The 18,231-nt window shown below is 36.9% G+C and overlaps 2 protein-coding genes across 2 annotated transcripts; one reads left to right on the top strand and one right to left on the bottom strand.

Moving 5' to 3' along the window:
• Positions 1-2,006: 2,006 nt before the first annotated feature.
• Positions 2,007-3,246, top strand: LOC111910076 (putative pentatricopeptide repeat-containing protein At1g17630). Its single transcript, XM_023905867.1, has 3 exons — positions 2,007-2,028; positions 2,335-2,344; positions 2,463-3,246. The coding sequence occupies exons 1-3, from the start codon at positions 2,007-2,009 to the stop codon at positions 3,244-3,246; spliced, it is 816 nt and encodes a 271-aa protein (XP_023761635.1).
• A 1,212-nt stretch (positions 3,247-4,458) lies between these two features.
• On the bottom strand, positions 4,459-7,006 carry LOC111910320 (DNA-directed RNA polymerase I subunit rpa49). The gene is made up of 5 exons (XM_023906148.3): positions 6,792-7,006; positions 5,801-6,246; positions 5,572-5,706; positions 5,150-5,467; positions 4,459-5,070 (listed from the first exon to the last, which is right to left on the bottom strand). Exons 2-5 carry the CDS (start codon positions 6,242-6,244, stop codon positions 4,663-4,665), a joined length of 1,305 nt encoding a protein of 434 aa, XP_023761916.1. The 5' UTR covers positions 6,245-6,246; positions 6,792-7,006; the 3' UTR covers positions 4,459-4,662.
• Positions 7,007-18,231: the final 11,225 nt, after the last annotated feature.

Here is an 18,231-nt window from a genome sequence, read left to right as displayed (position 1 = left end):
AAGAAATATATCAGATGCGTATGGTGGGGGTGGGAGTGGAAAATTATTTTTTTTAAAAAAAAAAATCATAATAGCATTAAGATATTTATAGAAAAAGGAAAAAAGAAATCAAAAAGGCATAACTGTCTTTTTAAGTTTTTTTGGTCTAAAAATACAGAAAAATCTTGATTTTGGACATTCAATGCAAGCTAAAACTTTTTGGACCCAATCCTAAGTTTTTTGAATACCACATGGACCAAATTTGCAGTTTTGTCCATGTTTTAGTCTAAAACTTTTGGTCTATTAAACAAGTCTATCAAACTTATATTGTTCCCTGCAATCTATATTATAAAACAACCATCCTTGTATTCTGCAACTTCATCAAAACACCTGTTTTGACAAAAGATACAAGTAGATAAACTTACTTTAACCACAAATTTTAGATATAAATGTACAAGTAATAGAAGATAATATTGAGGTTTACCGAAAAATAAAAATAAAAATAAATAAATAAATAAATAAATAAAAATAAAACTACCTAGCTACAAAAATATCAAAGAAAATCTAACAACTATCAAATCTGGCATAAGATGATTATTATACAACCTTCCCTAGGGCTTCCCTCCTCATCAACAACATACATCATTATATTCAATAATTTTTAATTTTTTGATCCACAATTAATCTGGATGAGGGGTATCTATGAAATTAGTTTTAAGTTTTTGTTACGATTTTGGTTGCTTATATATGGTTCCTATTTTGAACTTTTGGTAGCCTTTAAAATTCCCAGAAAGCATTTAAAGTAATAATTAGAGTGATGTTATTCCCGCTTTGCGGGGGCATAAATTCATGTAGGTTATTCTCATACAATGATGGGTTAACATTCTAGGACATTGTTATTTAGCTTTTGTAGATCTAGTGAAGATATTTATAGTAATAACTAGAGTGATGTTATTCCCCCTTGTGTGATGTATTTAAAGTAATAATTAGAGTGATGTTATTCCCCTTGTGTAATGGTCAAAGTAGTCAAATTTCTAATGAAGGGTAAAAACTGCCAACATATCAGCCCTTGTCTAATGGTGAGAGTAGTTGAATTTCAAATGAAGGGTAAAACCTGCCGACATATAAAAAAATTATATGGTCAAAGTCCCAAACTTAAAGAATATACTATTGCTAGACTTAATTGGTTTTAATAAATATAATAATTTGTGAGGGTCACCGAGTTTTGTAATTGTACATATTTAATTATTTTTTATATATGTGTTTGACCAATAAATTTATATAAAGTGTTCAAAAAATTAAAAATTTAATTATAACCGACAATTAAAGGATTTTTTTTTTTTTTTTTTACTTTTCCAACAACCAATAACTTGTCAGGACAACCAATTTGTAACTGTAAACATTTAGTCGGTTTACTTTTTTATATACATTTGACCTACAAATTTACGGTTAAGACCAAATTTAGCTAAAATCATTTTAAAATGTCTCTAAACATAACTTCATTTAAAAAAATCTAGTAAGCGTATCGAACTTTGTAATCCAAGAAGTGCATGCGCATCCAATCAATCACTTCGACAACCTACTGTTTATGCAAATTTTAACGAAGCTTCAACCGTGCTATAACGTAACCTTAGATGATATGCAATAAAACAATGGGATAATACAGAAAAAGAAATGATTTTAACATTCAAATATACAAACTTATATCGTGCCATTGCTAAGTGATGTTTGAAGTGTTCTTCCATACTCGGTGTTACACACATTTAGCTATGTAGAAAAAATGTGGAAAAAAAAAGTTAGGGCAATAACTTGTCATACATTTATTTTATAAAAAAAGTACAAAGATGTTAAAAAAAAAAAAACCTATGAAATGAAAGTAAATTGTTTGTTTGTCATGATTTTTGAACACTTATAACTTATATAAGACTATGGGACATGTGGCTATTTCTACACTTATATCTTATATAAGGCCATGGGATATGTGGCTGTTTCTACGCGTGACATTTATATAGAGGGGATGTTCACGCATGAACACCACCCCCAATAGATGTAAATGTGATTAACAAAACCCTCTCTCTCTCTCTCTCTCTCTCTCTCTAATAGAGTGTCACATATCACGTAGCCTTCTCTCTCTCTCTCTTGAATAGAGTGTCACATATCACATAGCCTAAGGTTATGAATAAATACATTAAAAAAAAAAGGGACAAGGATTAATAATCAATTTCACGGGTGAATACATTGTCAACATACCCCATAACAAGGTTATGAATACAAAAGAAAAAGGAAAAGGACTAATAATTTTCCAAATGTTAGTTAAACACATGTAAAAGAAAAGATTTATTACTAAATGTGTAGGCAAAACTTGGTTAACCCATTTAAAATCAAACATGCACATAGATTGAACTTACACAGTCAAACGCATTGAACATAAATTGAACATACACGTTTCGTTTTTTAATTTCCTCTACTGTTTGATGAAAAAGTTTCCAAATCGTTTCCCTTAGAATCAACAAGCTTGATGATCATTGTTTCTCCTTCAAATTGAGGCGTTTCCTTCGTATCTCCTATGCATTAGTTTCAAGGCGTTGGATTTCCAATGGCTCCAGCTGCCACACCCTGTTTGAACCATATACACTCACTGAAGCTTTTGATCACTTCGATCATCTTCTACGAGGTTGCACCAACTCCAGACAATTCAAACAAGTACATGCTCAAATCGTGCTATTGGGTGGCTTGTCAACCGCGTTCTTGTCCTCTACGCTCGTATCTGTCTATGGAAGATTCGAACGTCTCTGTGATGCTCGAAGAGTTTTTGAAGCTGTCCCAACTGAATGCCTTTTCAGCAACACAATTATTTGGAATTCGATGTTAAGAGCTAATGTCATGAATGGCCATTGTCGAGAAACCCTTGAGGTTTATACCCGCATGAGGCATCTTGGCGTTTTAGCTGATGAGTTTAGTTTCCCTTTGGTAGTGAGATCTTGCGCTAAGATGGGCAATCGATATTCATGTGCTTTAGTTCATTGCCATGCTTTACTAACGGGATTCCAAGATAACCCTCACGTTGCAAATGAATTGTTGGCCGCTTATGGCAGACTTGGTCAAATGCCCCTTGCACACCAACTGTTCGACAAAATGCTTGTCAGAAAACACATCTCTTGGAACACTATGGTTTCTGGCTTTGCTTTCAACAATAACTCCAATGCAGCTCTCGAGATCTTTAAAAGGATGGAACTTGATGGATGGGAGACTGACCTTGTGACATGAACATCTTTGTTGTCTAGTCATTCTAGATGTGGTCACCATCAGGAAACTTTGAGATTATACAATGTAATGAGAAGTAAAGGCATCAAAGCAACTGCTGAATCACTTACTCTGGCTGTATCTGTATGTAATGATCCTAATAAGGGTAGGGAGCTTCATGGATATGTCATAAAGGCAGGTCTTGAAAACTATTCATTTGCTAAAAACTCTCTTCTATGTATGTATGGAAGACACGGTTTTTTACAAGCTGCTGAATGTCTTTTTTCAGAGATTGAAACAAAGAGTTTAGAGAGTTGGAATGGTTTGATTTCATCATATACTCAACTTGGTCTATGTGATGAGGCTTTCTCTACATTCTTACACTTGAAAAAAATCAGAAGAAAATATCACGCCTAATGTAATAACCTGGAGTGATATTATAAGTGGATTTGCTTCAAAGGGTAGACATCCATTAGTTTACAATGCCCTGGGCGAGATATTAGTTTAGTGCCCTTGTATATAAAAACTATTATACATAAAAAGGGTGAAAAAGTTATAGTCAAACAAATTTCATTGTAAATCAAACAAAACCTACCCAAATCACCTAAAACAAAAAACCACATCATTCAGAAACGATTAAGAATGAGAAATTATGAATTTGGCTATCACTATACTTATATTTTATAGATTACAGCTATATTGCAAGATAACAATAATTGCAATTTTTTTAGAGTAGAATGCTTTAAAAGAAAACATTGGGAACTAATTGTTTTTAACATGAAATGAAATGACATACATTGAATACAACTGTTTTGTTAACCATAGTTTTGGTCAAAATAACAATGATAATAAATCTTATAGTCAAACAAAATCCATGGTTATACAAACAAAAATCTAGAAAAAAAGCACTTAAAACAATGCCTTCAAGCAAAAACTGAAATTATCAATCCACTACAATAGTCCATTTGATGCAAAGTGCTCTGAAAATGAACAAAAAAAATAGAAATGCCATAATTACATATTTAAATTCAATCAGATCAAAGATGCACAGAACACTATTATCCAAAACATCAAATTTTCAGAAACATTGCACCTTTGTAAGCAAACATGAGAAATATCAGATTTCAAAAATCATTTATTAGAACCACTATAACTTCAAACAACTCACATAAGAAAAAACAATTTTCACTTATCATATTTTCAAAAATCAGAAATCAGATTTCAGAATAATTGCAATTTCAGAAAACTAATATCTCGATTTTCACTTAATGAGATTTTCAAAAATCAGATATGAAAACTGTTGCAGTTTCAGAAAACTAACATCATAAATATCAAATTCAGGACAACTATAATTTTAGAACATAATACTATTCTCCCTTACAAACTTGCATCCCAAAAACTCAAAATGACAATTATAGTTTTGTTATTTGATGCAGTTTTTCATCTTCGACGCCTCATCCTGACTTCTGGAAACTTAAGAGGAGCTGGAAGAGTAGCCAACATTATACTATTCTCCCTTATGAACTTGCATCCCAAAAACTCAAAATGACGCCTCAAATCACCAGTTGACATTCTCAAATCTTTAGCTATGTCTGAAAATTCGGTTTTGAAATTATCAGCAAACAGAGTAAGCACAAGAACATAGCTAATTAACAGATCCCTTTTGTCATCAGCCAGCCTTTTTGATTCCTGATTAGCAAACATATCATTGAACTTCTGACTCAATATATTTGGCAACTTATGATCCTTTGCAGATGAAAAACCATCCATTGAATGCTTATCTTTAAACTTTATAAGATGATTGATATACGAAAATATGCATGCCAAACTCTCCTTCGCCTCCTCATCCTACAATATCATAAAAAGAAATAAGAAACACCCTTCAAAAAAGACAATGTTTTCAATGGCATAATTGTAAATTCCATACCTTGACCTCCTCTATCTTATGAATTCTGCTGCAAATAAAAACAGGGAACCCTTGTGTTGTTATATCCACCCCTTGTTGTAGAAGCTCCATAATGTCTAGAAGATATCTCCACTCTCCCTTGAATATAATCTTCTGTAGAGGATAAGCTTGCTGAGGTGTCGTTGCTGACATGTCATGGGGTGGAATATTACGTGCACTAGTAACTGTTGCACCGACTTCTAAAGCTTCCTTGTTAACTTTAGCTTCAGCCATTTTGTTATTAAGATCTTCTTGGGCCTCAGGGTCACGGTTTGCACGTAGGGCCCGCTCTTTCTTAGCCTACAACATCATTAAACAAACAAAAAATGAAAAAATGAAATTAATATTAAAAAGAACTGATTAACTTAATTGAAATGTTAGAAGAAATAACATGTTTTGCATACCGCTCGTTCAGATTTCTTAGTTGAAAAGTTGTATTTTGCTTCGGTATCTTCTGCTGTAACTTTATTTTCATCTTCTTTAACAGTTTCATCTACCGGATTTTCTTGATTATCAAACTTTGGTTCCAATCTAAAGATCTGATTGAAGAAAAAGAATCACATTAAACACAAAGAACATTGTCTATGAAGTTATAAGACAAACTGTAATTCGTAAAGTAAAAATGTAGAATACCTTGTTGGCTTCAATCTGAACAATCTTGAGTGTCTGAGTCTGTTTATCAAGAACCCCAAGAGCATAAGAGCATACCTGAGGAACTGCTCCTTCACCAGAATAATTGGTGCCAATGAAATTCATCTGAGAAGATTGATTAGGGCTTACAACAAGTTGTAACCTATTGCTACGTTTCACGTTTTTTAAAATCCTAACTTTAGGTTTTTCTGTTCTTTGGCGCTTTTCTGGGTCATAACCAGATGGGAAGTATCCAATTAAAGGTAAGGACTTGTCAGAGCTTCCATTGATGGTCTCAATTTTGACCTCAATTGTCTCATCTCTCTTGCGGATTTTCTTGTTTTTATGCTTCTTCTTTGAAGATTGTTCGGGGGTTGTTTGGGGTTGCAGGTTGTTGTCTTCCTCCATTGAAATATCCACAATGTCCTTTTTGTGCTTCTTTCCCATATCTAAACAAATTGGGTTTTAAGAAACCAAAACTAAAATTAGCAAAATATTTACTAACAGAGTAACAGTATATAAATAACATTAACATAACATTAACATTAAATGGAGAGCGTAGAAATCAAAGACAAGACGGTATAGATTAAATATATGATTGGGTTGGCTCAAATGGTGTTGAACACAAAGAACATCATAATTCTAATGGGTGCTTAGTTGATTAACTGGTGTAAACATTTAGAATTAGACTGACATTTAAGCCATCAAATTAGTTCAAGGTCTCTTTCTACTTTCTTTTGGCATTTTAGTCATGAAACTAGTTCAGCTAGACAGCTACTAAACACTACACAGTAGTCGATCAAATACAAACAATCACGGAATGCCGACTGTGGCTCCGATTAAGTTTAAGTCACGCAAAAAATAATAGCAATCAAGCTGATTAAGGCTCCAATTTGGGGATTATGTCATGGAATGCCGACTGTGAAACTCGAACTCTCGACTCTCAAAGTAACCACAAGACGAAAAACGTAGAAAACAAAGAATAATATCAAACCTTAGATGGAGGGCGACGCGGTGATGATGGTTGGTGGGGTGCAGGCCTGTCGAAGACGGAGTCCGTATCGTGAGTTGTGGAGTCTCGTGAGTTGTGGAGGGCGGAGGCTGAGCACCGGTAGTATACCCTAATGAAAGTTGCTTAGGCTTTAAAATTTAATGTTTCGTATCGTAAGTTGTGGAGGGCGGAGGCTGAGCACCGGTAGTATACCTAAAGAAAGTTTGCTTAGGCTTTAAAATTTAATGTTTCATTATCTCATAACTTGGGCCGGGTATGTAACACAATAACACTTATCAAAATTCAATGTTTCATTATCTTCATAATTCTTGTTTATATATTCTTTATTAATGCATAAATTTGATCGTTGTGGTTATACTTTTTTTTCTACAACTCACTTTTATTAATCGTGGTCTCCTTCAAGATTTTGTGGAATATAATCATATGATATAACAATATTTTATATATTAAGCAACTGATTAGATGTTTTCAAAAGATAATTACTTAAAAAAATTGCAAAAATGTCCATATGGTTTGTATTTTTTCAGGAAAAAAGTTCAAACCCTTCAACTTTTGGATTGATAGTCATTTTCGATAGGTTTGGATGTACATTTGATCATTCGTAAAATTGAAATTACTATTATACCCTCAATGTATTTATTTTTCTTTTCTATTTATAAATATTTTATTATTATTGTGTAACACCACAAAGTTAAGAGCAAATTTTTCATTTTTAATTTAACAAAAATAAGTTTCATAAACCAAGTTATCAAACACATAATATGTTCAAAACACCATTATTATAAATATCAGAATTCTCAAACTGTCCCAATAACAAATCTTCCAACAAGTGTGTACAATCTAATCTTTGTCTTCCCACAGTCCTTAGAAGTATATGCCACATACAAGTCAACATAAACAAGATCTAGAGATATGATGATTAAGTTTAGAACTTTATACCACAAAATAATGTTCCAAGATGCCAAGAGTCCAGATCCACAAGCTTGAGAGCAACACCAACACTCCAATGATCTTTTTTCTCTCTCAAGAACACTAAAATGATACATAAAGATGCACAAAGCTTCAAACTCTCATACACACTTAGGGTTTCCGAATGAGGATGGGGGCTGGAGTGGTGAAGGGTTTTGAGGCCATAATGTTCTTTAAATATGGTGCAAACCCTAAAAATTAGGGTTTGGTATCTGCGTGCAAACGCATGTCGTCCATCATAGAAAGCCTGGCATTTGAACGCCTAGCGTCCTACGCCAAGCGTCTGGCATTTAGACCAAATACCTCATCATCGATATGTTACATATTAAATAAAGAAAAGGCCTCACATACCCACCCACCCCGTCATCCCCATCCTTTCTCTCTCTCTCTCTCTCTCTCTCTCTCTCTCTCCACCCCATCACTCCCCAAACCCCTATCCTCAAAACCCATCACTGTCCCCCTCACTGAAATTATCATCGTCGCACCAATCTTGTCCACCATCTCCTTCACCAGAACCACCATCATTGAAGCAGTCTTGTGCATGAATAAGAACCAAAAAAGAACCAAAATTAGATGTATGTGTTCTTCAGGAAAGGATTTTTATATGTCTTCTATAAACTAAGAATCAAAGATCTGAGGAGATTTTTTGCAGAAATCCAAACCCCACCCAAATGCAAAAAAAACCATTAGATAAATCGATTTAAGAAACCCGCACTCAAAAAACCGTAGATTTGGAGAATTCATACACATGTAAGCTCGTTATAGATCATGCTCAATAAACATAAATACATATTAACAAACAGGTAAAGATTAACACAGAACCATTTAAATCTCGACCCACTCGCTCAAATACCTCTATCTCCCCCTCCTCCTTGTTCTATCATGGTTGATTCACAATCACAAACCAAACAAGTTTTAGAAATAGCGGTTTTGGGGGTTGCTTTCATGTTTCTCTCTTTCTCTTTCTCTTTCTCTCTCTCTCTCTCTCTCTCTATATATATATATATATATATATATATATATATATATATATATATACATATATTGGATTTCACTTTCAGGAAATTAACCATGGATTCAAAAGTTCATTTGTAACATCCTAAAAATTAAGACTAAATATATATATATATATATATATATATATATATATATATATATATATATATATATATATATATATATATATATATATATATATTTAAATTAATAAAACCATTATCCAAAACAACATCATAAAACCATGGTGAATCAAAGTGTATCAATATCATCTAAGTACATCAGAGTAATATAAAATACGCAACGATGTGATGTGTGCACTATAATCATCCCGGACTCTTCCCCTTCGAAATAGAAGTACCCGAAACATAAAATGAAAACCGTAAGCACAAAGCTTAGTGAGTTCCCATAAATACCACATATCAAACATATAATAGGCCCCACCCGGCATCGGGCCCCACTCGACATCGAGACCTGCTCAGAACAGATCTGTAAGTCATCAGGCCCCACCTAGCATCGGGCCCCGCCTGGTATACATACAAACATATAAACACATACATAAAATCACAAAGATAAATAGTATACAATATAATCACCGAGCCCCGCCCGGTATACATATAAACACATAACACATGCAAGAGTCACGCACACGACTAGCATCCTAAATTCCTAATAATAATAATCCATGGGTCGGCATTGGTGCCTTCAACCCACTAAACACAGTAAAGAAACTCACCTCAAGCTGCAAAATCTCTCAGATAAAATCTCAGTCTGCTCGTCTGGAAAATCCTCACGCTAACATCATCAAATAAATATCCAATTAGTAATTGGATCTCGACCCATAATCAAGAATCTAATTTACTTGAATAATATCCAGGTTAAAAGACCATTTTATCAATTTTCTTATTTGAACCATAACCAAGGCCCAACCCATTCGCCCAAAAGGCCCAAATTCCTAAATGGCATCCCAAGCCCTAATAAGGCCCAACTTCCAAATTGGGCCCAAAAATCATCATGGACCTAATCCCAAGAAAGTCCATAGTCTATATATGACCCAAAGTCAGATGTCCAATGGCCCAATAAGGACCAAACCCTAAAATCCCAAAATATAGCCCAAACCTGAGGAAGTCAACCCAAAAGTCAAACAGTTGAGTACGTTGGGTGTACTTAGACTTACGCTTGACGTACAACATCTGGGCCAGTACGCTCAACGTACAAGTTTGGTATGCCCCGTGTACTCCACAGACAGCCAACCCAACTCGTTACACACATGTTCGGTTAAACTAACATGCCAAACTCTTGGATCTGATTCTAGAAGGTGACTTAATATGTAAATTTGGCAACTTTACACCCATGCATGACTTAATAAGGCCCAAAACTCAAAAGAACCATAGCAAAGAACCTAACTCTTGCATGGACCAAAATAAGTCATAAAGGTTGCATTTTGATGGACAAGGGACTTCATTTGTGCTAAGATCAAACCCCCATGGCTTCTAGATTAGAACATAAAGTCAAATTTAGCTCAAAAAACCCAAAAATGCATAAATAACACCCTAAGTTGGATATGGCATAAAGAATCATCAATATGGGAGCTTTTTACCTCAAATGACTTTCTAAGATAAAGATGACTATGGATCTGCAAGCTCAAGCTACTCCAAAGCAACCTCCAAGTGTTCTTATTCTTTTACTTCGTCAAAAACACCACCAAAACTCACTTTTAAGCTCAAAACTCACAAATGATACTTAGGCTTTCGATATTAGGGCATAGAGGGATGGAGGTTAATCAATAAAATTTCCAAAGGTGTTATAAGTTGTTTAAATAGGGAACAAACCCTAAAATTTAGGGTTTGTCCCTGCCTTGCGTACGCCGTACGTACTCCCACGTATGCCCAACGTACGTGGGTGCATGCACGATCCGAAAGTGGGCTAATACCCTAAGCGTACTCATAGATACACCCCGTGTACTAGCTAAGGAGCATAATGAGATGAATTTTTCATTAAGGGGGTTAAGGGAAACATACCAAATTCTCGAATGTTACAATTCTCCCCCACTTGAATCAAACTTCGTTCTCGAAGTCAGCTCCCCCAAACAACTTTGGGTAGTGCTCCCTCATCTTGTCCTCCAACTCCCATGTACATTCTAAACCCATGAGATGCTGCAACTAAACTTTCACCAACTCAACAACCTTGTTCCTTAAGGTTTTTATCTTTCGGTTAAGAATCGCCACCGGTATCTCGATATAATTTAGGCGATCATCTGTTGGATTAGTGTCTAAGCTCGTAACTATATTTGGTAAGTACTTGACCCGGTTGTGCATGGTCCTTTTGGGTTGCCTTCACCAGAGCAACATGATAGGATGATTTATGAATAAAGAGGTTATTATGATTTATTAATATATTATATGATTAATATATTAAAAGAGAAATCATATAGTTTAATTAATATTAGACAAGAATTAATTAAGAATTAATTTTGTGGCTAAAAGAGGTTAATTAAATAAAGAGGACTAGAACTGTCAATTGTATGATAGTTGGTTTTGGGTTGTGGATCCTTATGGATCATGGGGTGGACGAAAATAAGGTGCATGGGCTCCTTGAAATCATTCAAGCCCTAATCTAGAAGGATCCTTGGACTGCTTAAGGCCTAAGTAATCTAATTAGGGTTTCAGACCGTAACCCTAGAAGCTCATGTATTTAAAGGACCCATGGGCAACATAAATCAGCTACCAAAAACCCTAAGGAGTTCCTAGAGCCGATTTTGTGCCCTCAACCTCTCTCCATATCATCCTCTTGTTTCTTGATGTTTGTAAGCCATTAGAGGAGTGACAATTGTGACTCTAACCTCCAAGGATAATAAGATTCAAGCTTCCAAGAAAGAGGAAATCATTTAGATCTACTTTGTCTCTTCAATTTCGAATTATATATCATAGATCTAGGGTTTGTAAGTCTTGGATGAAAAGCATGTTCATTAGAGAAACCTAGATCCAAGCATTTGGGTTTGCATGTGCACATAAGAATGCTCTTATGGCTCAAACCCATTAGTGGTATTAGAGCCTTGATTGGCTTCTCTTGAATTTGATGCTTTGTGTTTTGATTCTTGCTTAAAATCGACTTTTCTTTCTCTCTGCCTGATGAACTCCGCGAGTCCCATTGTGGACTCGACGAGTCCATATGGGGACTCGGCGAGTCGGAGCGTCAAACAGAGGGAATTTTAGGATTTCTTACTGCTTTGCTTAAGGATAATTACCTAAATTGTTTTAGTCTAATAAAATATGAATTTTATTACCTTTTTATCAATATCCTCATCAAACAAAAGATAATTACCAATTGTTTAAATAACAATTTCCTTATTTGATAATACTTGATTATTTGAATTAATTGTTGGATTATCTTGCTAGAAATATCGACTATGTCAAATTTAGATAATTATTAAATTAATTGCTTAATTGAAAATTATTTTCTATTTGATCTTTGTGTTTTGAAAAAGTTCAAAACTTGTCCTCAAGTTTTTTGAAATTTAAATTTTATGATTAAAATGTTTAATTTGAACTATTTAAATTTCAAACCCTAGAATTTTACAAGTTTAAAATTCAACCTTATACTTTATAATATTATAAGATTAATATATATATATATATATATATATATATATATATATATATATATATATATATATATAACTTAAATGCTAGTTTTACCGTTAGTAGGCCTCATTCACGAAGCCGATCTATAATGGGGGGTATAAGGTTATGGCCTATAAAGTGGTCATTTAATGGGCGTCCTCTCTCACCCACCGCTTCCTTGATTAGTGGAGGGTCGTTAGTCGAATGGGTATGATAGGGCAACCCTTTCTCATTAATAAGTATAATGAATCTATATAAAGTAACTAAACGTTTTTACAAAATTCCCAATCTTAGTTACTTTAGGCAAAGTGAATTGATGCAATCCCATAAAATTACACTTTGTACCCTTGCTAAGAAGTTAATGGAGCGTGTGTGGTTAACCGGCACACTAATTGGTTCTAAGCAAAGGTGGAAAAGGGTGAATCATTGTTTGTCATAGTTCGATGGAGCGTGTGTGGTTAAACGGCACATCGAATAGGTGAGTGTAACAATGAGGGCACCATGTACATTTGCATGGTTATTCACACCCTCTTTGTGATCCTCGGCATCCCAGTCACAAACTTGAGGGGCATATCGAGATTGAAACATGCCATTGAAAAGTTCAATAAATCTCAAAGGAATCTAGGAGTTTTCAATACATTTAAAACTTAATCTTTTTTTGTTTTTCATGGTGGAGAATTAGTGAATCGTCATTCACTTACCTTCAAATTATTTGCATGTTAGATTACGGTATCCCTTTTCTAATATGTAAATAATGTTGTTGGATCCTAGCCCTAATTTCTAATTTTGGGTGTTTAATTAGGGATTCATTTCTAATCAAACTTTGTTCTTTTCTATTTCAGATGTTGAACTCAAACAACAACAACGCTTCATGCTCGTCCTCATCCGACTCATTCTCACTCATGAATTTGTGTGGGAGAGTGATCTTTGACGGGTCCAATTTCAATGATTGGATCTGCAACATCTGAATGGCCACTCGTTACGAGGACAAAGAGTATGTCCTTGATAAGGAGCTGAAGGAGGTGAACATCAACACTGCTACTCCCGAAGAGATCGTTGCCTTTGAGGCCCATTAGTGTGATGCTACGAAAGTCCATTGCATCATGTTGGCGACCATGACTGTTGCACTTCAAAAGTCCTACGAGGACTACTATCCCTACGAGATGCATCAAGACTTGGTGGACCGGTACCACCAAAGTGCGAGGCAAGAAAGGTATGAGATCATCACTTCGATGATCCCTGCCAAAATGGGTAATGGAGAGTCTCTTACCGCTCATCTGCAAAAGATGCAGAGATATGTTGATCGCCTGCTGAAGTTGAATGTTAACTTCGATGAAGAGCTGGCAATTAACATTATCCTTCACTCCTTTCCTCCCTGCTACAACTAGTTCCGCATGACTACCACATGAATATGGAAGAGGTCACCTTGAGCAAGCTTCAAGGATTGCTTAGGACTGCTGAGCGCAATCTCAAGGACAAGTCTGTTGCATCAACTCCCACTCCAATTGCTGCTTCTGTTTTGGCCATTGGGCAAGGGAGGGGCAAGAAGAGGAAGACTCCTTCAAAGAGCCACCACAAGGGAAAATCCCAAGATGGTACCTCTTCTAGTGGAACCAAAGTTGGTTCTGCTAAGCCCAACTTTAACCCGAAGGAGGCAGAGTGCCACTGATGAGGAATGGTCCACTAGCGTGGCCTAGACTACTCTAGCGCGCCAGCTTGGCCTGGCGCGCTCCTGCCAGTCCTTACTGGAGACTCCTTTGCCATCCCTTGTTGCGGACTCCCTTTCCAGCCCTGCTAGGGACTCTCCTGCCGGATCGGCCAGGCGCTCCCTCGCCTGGCACTCCCTTTCCATCCTCTCCTAGTGCGCGCCCGCCAGCCCCGCCCGACGCCTCCGGGCGGCCTTGCCCAACTCCTTGCTAGTTGGGCCTGACCTAATTGGCCCCTATATAATGAATAGTACCTCCTCCATGGAGGGGGACCTTTCCCTGACTCTCCCCCAAGTGGTTCAGCCACCACTAGACTTCCCCCACGGCTCAACCGCCACTATAATCCGGCCGGGTGGCTCAGCCGCCACCCGTCGCCGTCATCCACCACTAGCACCAAGATGGTTCTCTCCAGCTATGGAGGACCATCTCAGATCTTCTAGCTGATCTAACTTGACCGTCGGAGCCCGCTCCCGGGGCACAGTCCCTGGGACGGCTCTAACGCGTCTCTCTGATTGTGACTAGCAGATCTCCGCCGCAGCAAAAGACCAGGAGACTCGCCGGAGGTCCATGTCCCATCATTTGGCGCCATCCCGTATTTGAGCAAGTAGCTAAAGCCTCAGTTGCTTTCAAGCTCGTTTTTCCTCAGATTTGATGTGTTTTAATCTCAGGTTTCTTCAAATCTGTTAATTTCTAGTATCATTTGTTCAGATCTATTTGTATTTTGCCAATATCTGTTCAAAATTGATTCACCATCTTTTAGATCTGTGGATCTATCGCGTTTTTTAGTTCAGATCTTTGGGTCTATATGATTTACTTCACTCAAACACTCCCTTAATCTGCAAAAACTTTCTTAGATCTATTTTTGTTTATATTTTGGGGGTTTGTTTCAAAAGAAAAGATGTTTTATGAGTTCTTACTCATATTTTTCAGTTCATAAAAATCAGGAGAAAAAATCGAGTTTATACACCACTTTTTGTTTATATTTTTGGTGTTTTTTCTTTAGAAGTTTAGAGGAGAAACAATTTTTTTTCCAGATCTGTTGTTTGCTCACATCTTTATAGCTTGTTGAGCAAGCTGAAAATAAAGTAAAATTTTATGAGTTTCTACCTCATTTTAGTGCATATATTTTCTAAAAATTGTTTTCTAGCTAAGATTTTATGTGATAACTTCAATACATGCATCAGTTGTTTGTAAACACAGCTGAGATGTTTGTACATTTCAAAAAAAATCGAGTTTTTTTTCTTTTGTTCATATTTTTGGTGTAAATTTCCAGAAGTTTAGAAAAGGAAAACGAAAATCTTTTCAGATATGTTCCTTTGCTTATGTTTTGATGGTTTGTTGAGCAAACTGAAAAGAAAAGAAAGTTTTACGAGGAGTGAGCCTCATCAGATTTCGTTTTTGTTTATATCTTGAGGTTTATCAGCAAGTCTGAGAAGAAAAGAATTTTTTTATGAGTTTTTGCACTTCTCTAGCCCATATTACAAGTAGATTGTTTTTATCTAGAGATTTTCTGTTTATATCTTTCCTTATTGAAACAGCTGTTTGTAAGCACAATTGTGTTGGTTGTATATCTCCACAAAAAAAAAATTAAAGGTCTTTGTTCATATCTTAATATGTTCCTCAGTAACCTTTAAAAAAAAAAAAAGAAGAGAAAGAGGCTTTTAAGAGTTGTGCCCATATTTTGATGGTTTTGCTCAATCTTAGAAAAATATTCTTATGATTGTTTACCATCCATGTCAGCTCACATATTATGAAAAGTTTGTTTTAGTAATGATTTACAGATACAAGTTTGTTTAAATTTTGTTGTAATGCTTATACATTTCAAAATATTGGTAAAAGTCACTTTTATCCATGGATTTACCATTTTAGTTAATGGTTTTACAGAAAAAAAAGGGTGGAGAGGAGTTCTACTAAAAGAGCAGTTATATACATATATTTTTTACAACTCACATTAGCAGTAGATTGTACAAAATATTACAACAATGAGCTGTCTTATAATCAACAAAAAAAAAAAAGAAAAAAAAAAGGTATGGGTGTATACAGTGCACCACGAACCAAAACCGAAGGACAAAAGCATTTGCAGGTGGGACCCGCCTACACAAAGTCAAATACAGCCGACCCTACCTGGATCTCCCTCTCCAAAGCCCGCTCATCGACCGATGGTAAACAAACCAAAGCAACAGATTGAACGCAGACCACCTTCAACACCGGTCACCGGTGAAATGTGCTCCAATCAACCAACAGTGATATCTGATAACCACCTTCTCCAGTTGACCCTCCACCAGACGATATAGCAAATCAGAGACATCGATAATGATTTGTCGCACCGGAATCGCAACATCGCCGGACCACCCGGTGACCAACAGAAACAACTCGTCAATGCCATGGTCGGTCGCAATAATGGCCATCTCCTCTCACCGGAAGAACACTCCAGTTGCCATCACCGGTCATTTTTAGAAGCATCAATCATTGTCATCATCAAGGGGAGAAAGGTCGTCGGTACCATCTCCAATTGCAAGACAGTAGCGCCATCGGACCACCACTGGGATCGGGGCCGCCAGTCGACCACCTCCGCTCCGATCTCCCTCACTCAACGTCGCCGACTAAATAGAGCTTCGTATCTCCCCCTCAGATCACGAACTCCGACATCAGGACCATTCATTACCCACTTCTTCCAGATACGACTTTTCACTTTCAAGTTCATCAAGAAGCTTAAAACAGCCTATCCTCTCATTTTGTTTCGCATAAACGACAGAAAGAAATTAGGGCACTACCCATATTTCTCAAATGGCTTCAAGACCTTCATATTGGGCTAATCATTTTCTAAGAGGGCCCACAACTCGATCTTGGGCTGTTATTATTGGGTTGGGGCTGACTAATGAATAAATGGATTGAAATTTTATGTTGGGCTAAGCAATCTCGCTGGTTTTCTCTCTCAAATTTGTTTTTCGATACTGATGGGCTAGCCCAACAATTAAAATGAATATTTTTTGCAAGATGAATTTTAATGATCAACCCAGTACCTGCTTGTTGAGATCCCACCCAACAAAATCCGACATAAGATGATACATTACAACCTAGATCACTCACCATTTTTAAAAAAAAAAAAAAAAGCTCATGCGCTCCAATCTAGTCAAGCTAAATCTGACTCTATAAGATGTGGTCTGACCATCTCAATATTTTCAAGAAAAAAAGGGGGAGGGAGAAGAGTAGTACGCTACTACTACTCGTGACGGCAACTACGGTGTCTGGCTATCAGAAAGTTGCGTTGACCAGCGCCATGCAGTCTCGCTGCTCAGCTCTCATCAGTCGTGTTGGCCAACATCTCGCAGTTGCACTGCCTGACCCTCAGCAGTCATGTGATCCAGCTCAGTAATTGCAAATCCCAATCACCAACAGTCATGTTGTCTGACTCGCAGCGGTCGCGCCGCCTAGCTCTCAGCAGCCGCACTACCCAGTTTTTGTTAGTATTTGGGTCGCCAAGCTCTTCCCAGCAGCTATGTATCTCATCTTTCAGCAACTATACATCCATCTTTCCCTTTCTTTGCCTCCTCCAAGAAAAAAAGGGGGGGTGGTATGACACTATGCAGAAGTAATATTTACTCCGAATGGGCAGAGTTAGTGTATAGAAAGAGTTGATGTTGTGCATGACAGTGCACCCCAGGGTGACACCAATATTCCAGATTGAAAGAGCAGCCTCGTGGTTTAATCCTCGGAAGACTCGTTGCCCAACACTCAATAGTCGTGTTGCTCGTCTATTGCTAACAGCTCGATGCTCAGTTCTCGGTTGCCCTATTGCTCAGCTGTCTGGCTCCCAACAGCCTCGCTGCATGGCTTTCGACAAAGTCATTAGAAGATGAGGCATCAATAATCACTACAACTAATGATGCAACAAAGCATCACCCAAGCCGGACACATAGATAGTGGGTTGTTGCGCCCAACCATGCGAGGTTTAGTACCCTCGCCTCGAGTCACCTGACTTCTCAGCCCGACTCCATTATAGCAACAAGCTCCGCATGCGAGGTTCAGTACGCTCGCCTCGAGTCGCCTGGCTTCTCAGTCCGACTCCATTATAGCGGCAAGCTCCACATGCGAGGTTCAGTACCCTCGCCTCGAGTCGCCTGGCTT

Source organism: Lactuca sativa, chromosome 5, assembly GCF_002870075.4.
Source record: "Lactuca sativa cultivar Salinas chromosome 5, Lsat_Salinas_v11, whole genome shotgun sequence".
Lineage (NCBI taxonomy): Eukaryota > Viridiplantae > Streptophyta > Magnoliopsida > Asterales > Asteraceae > Lactuca > Lactuca sativa.
This window is presented reverse-complemented; position numbering and strand designations above follow the sequence as displayed.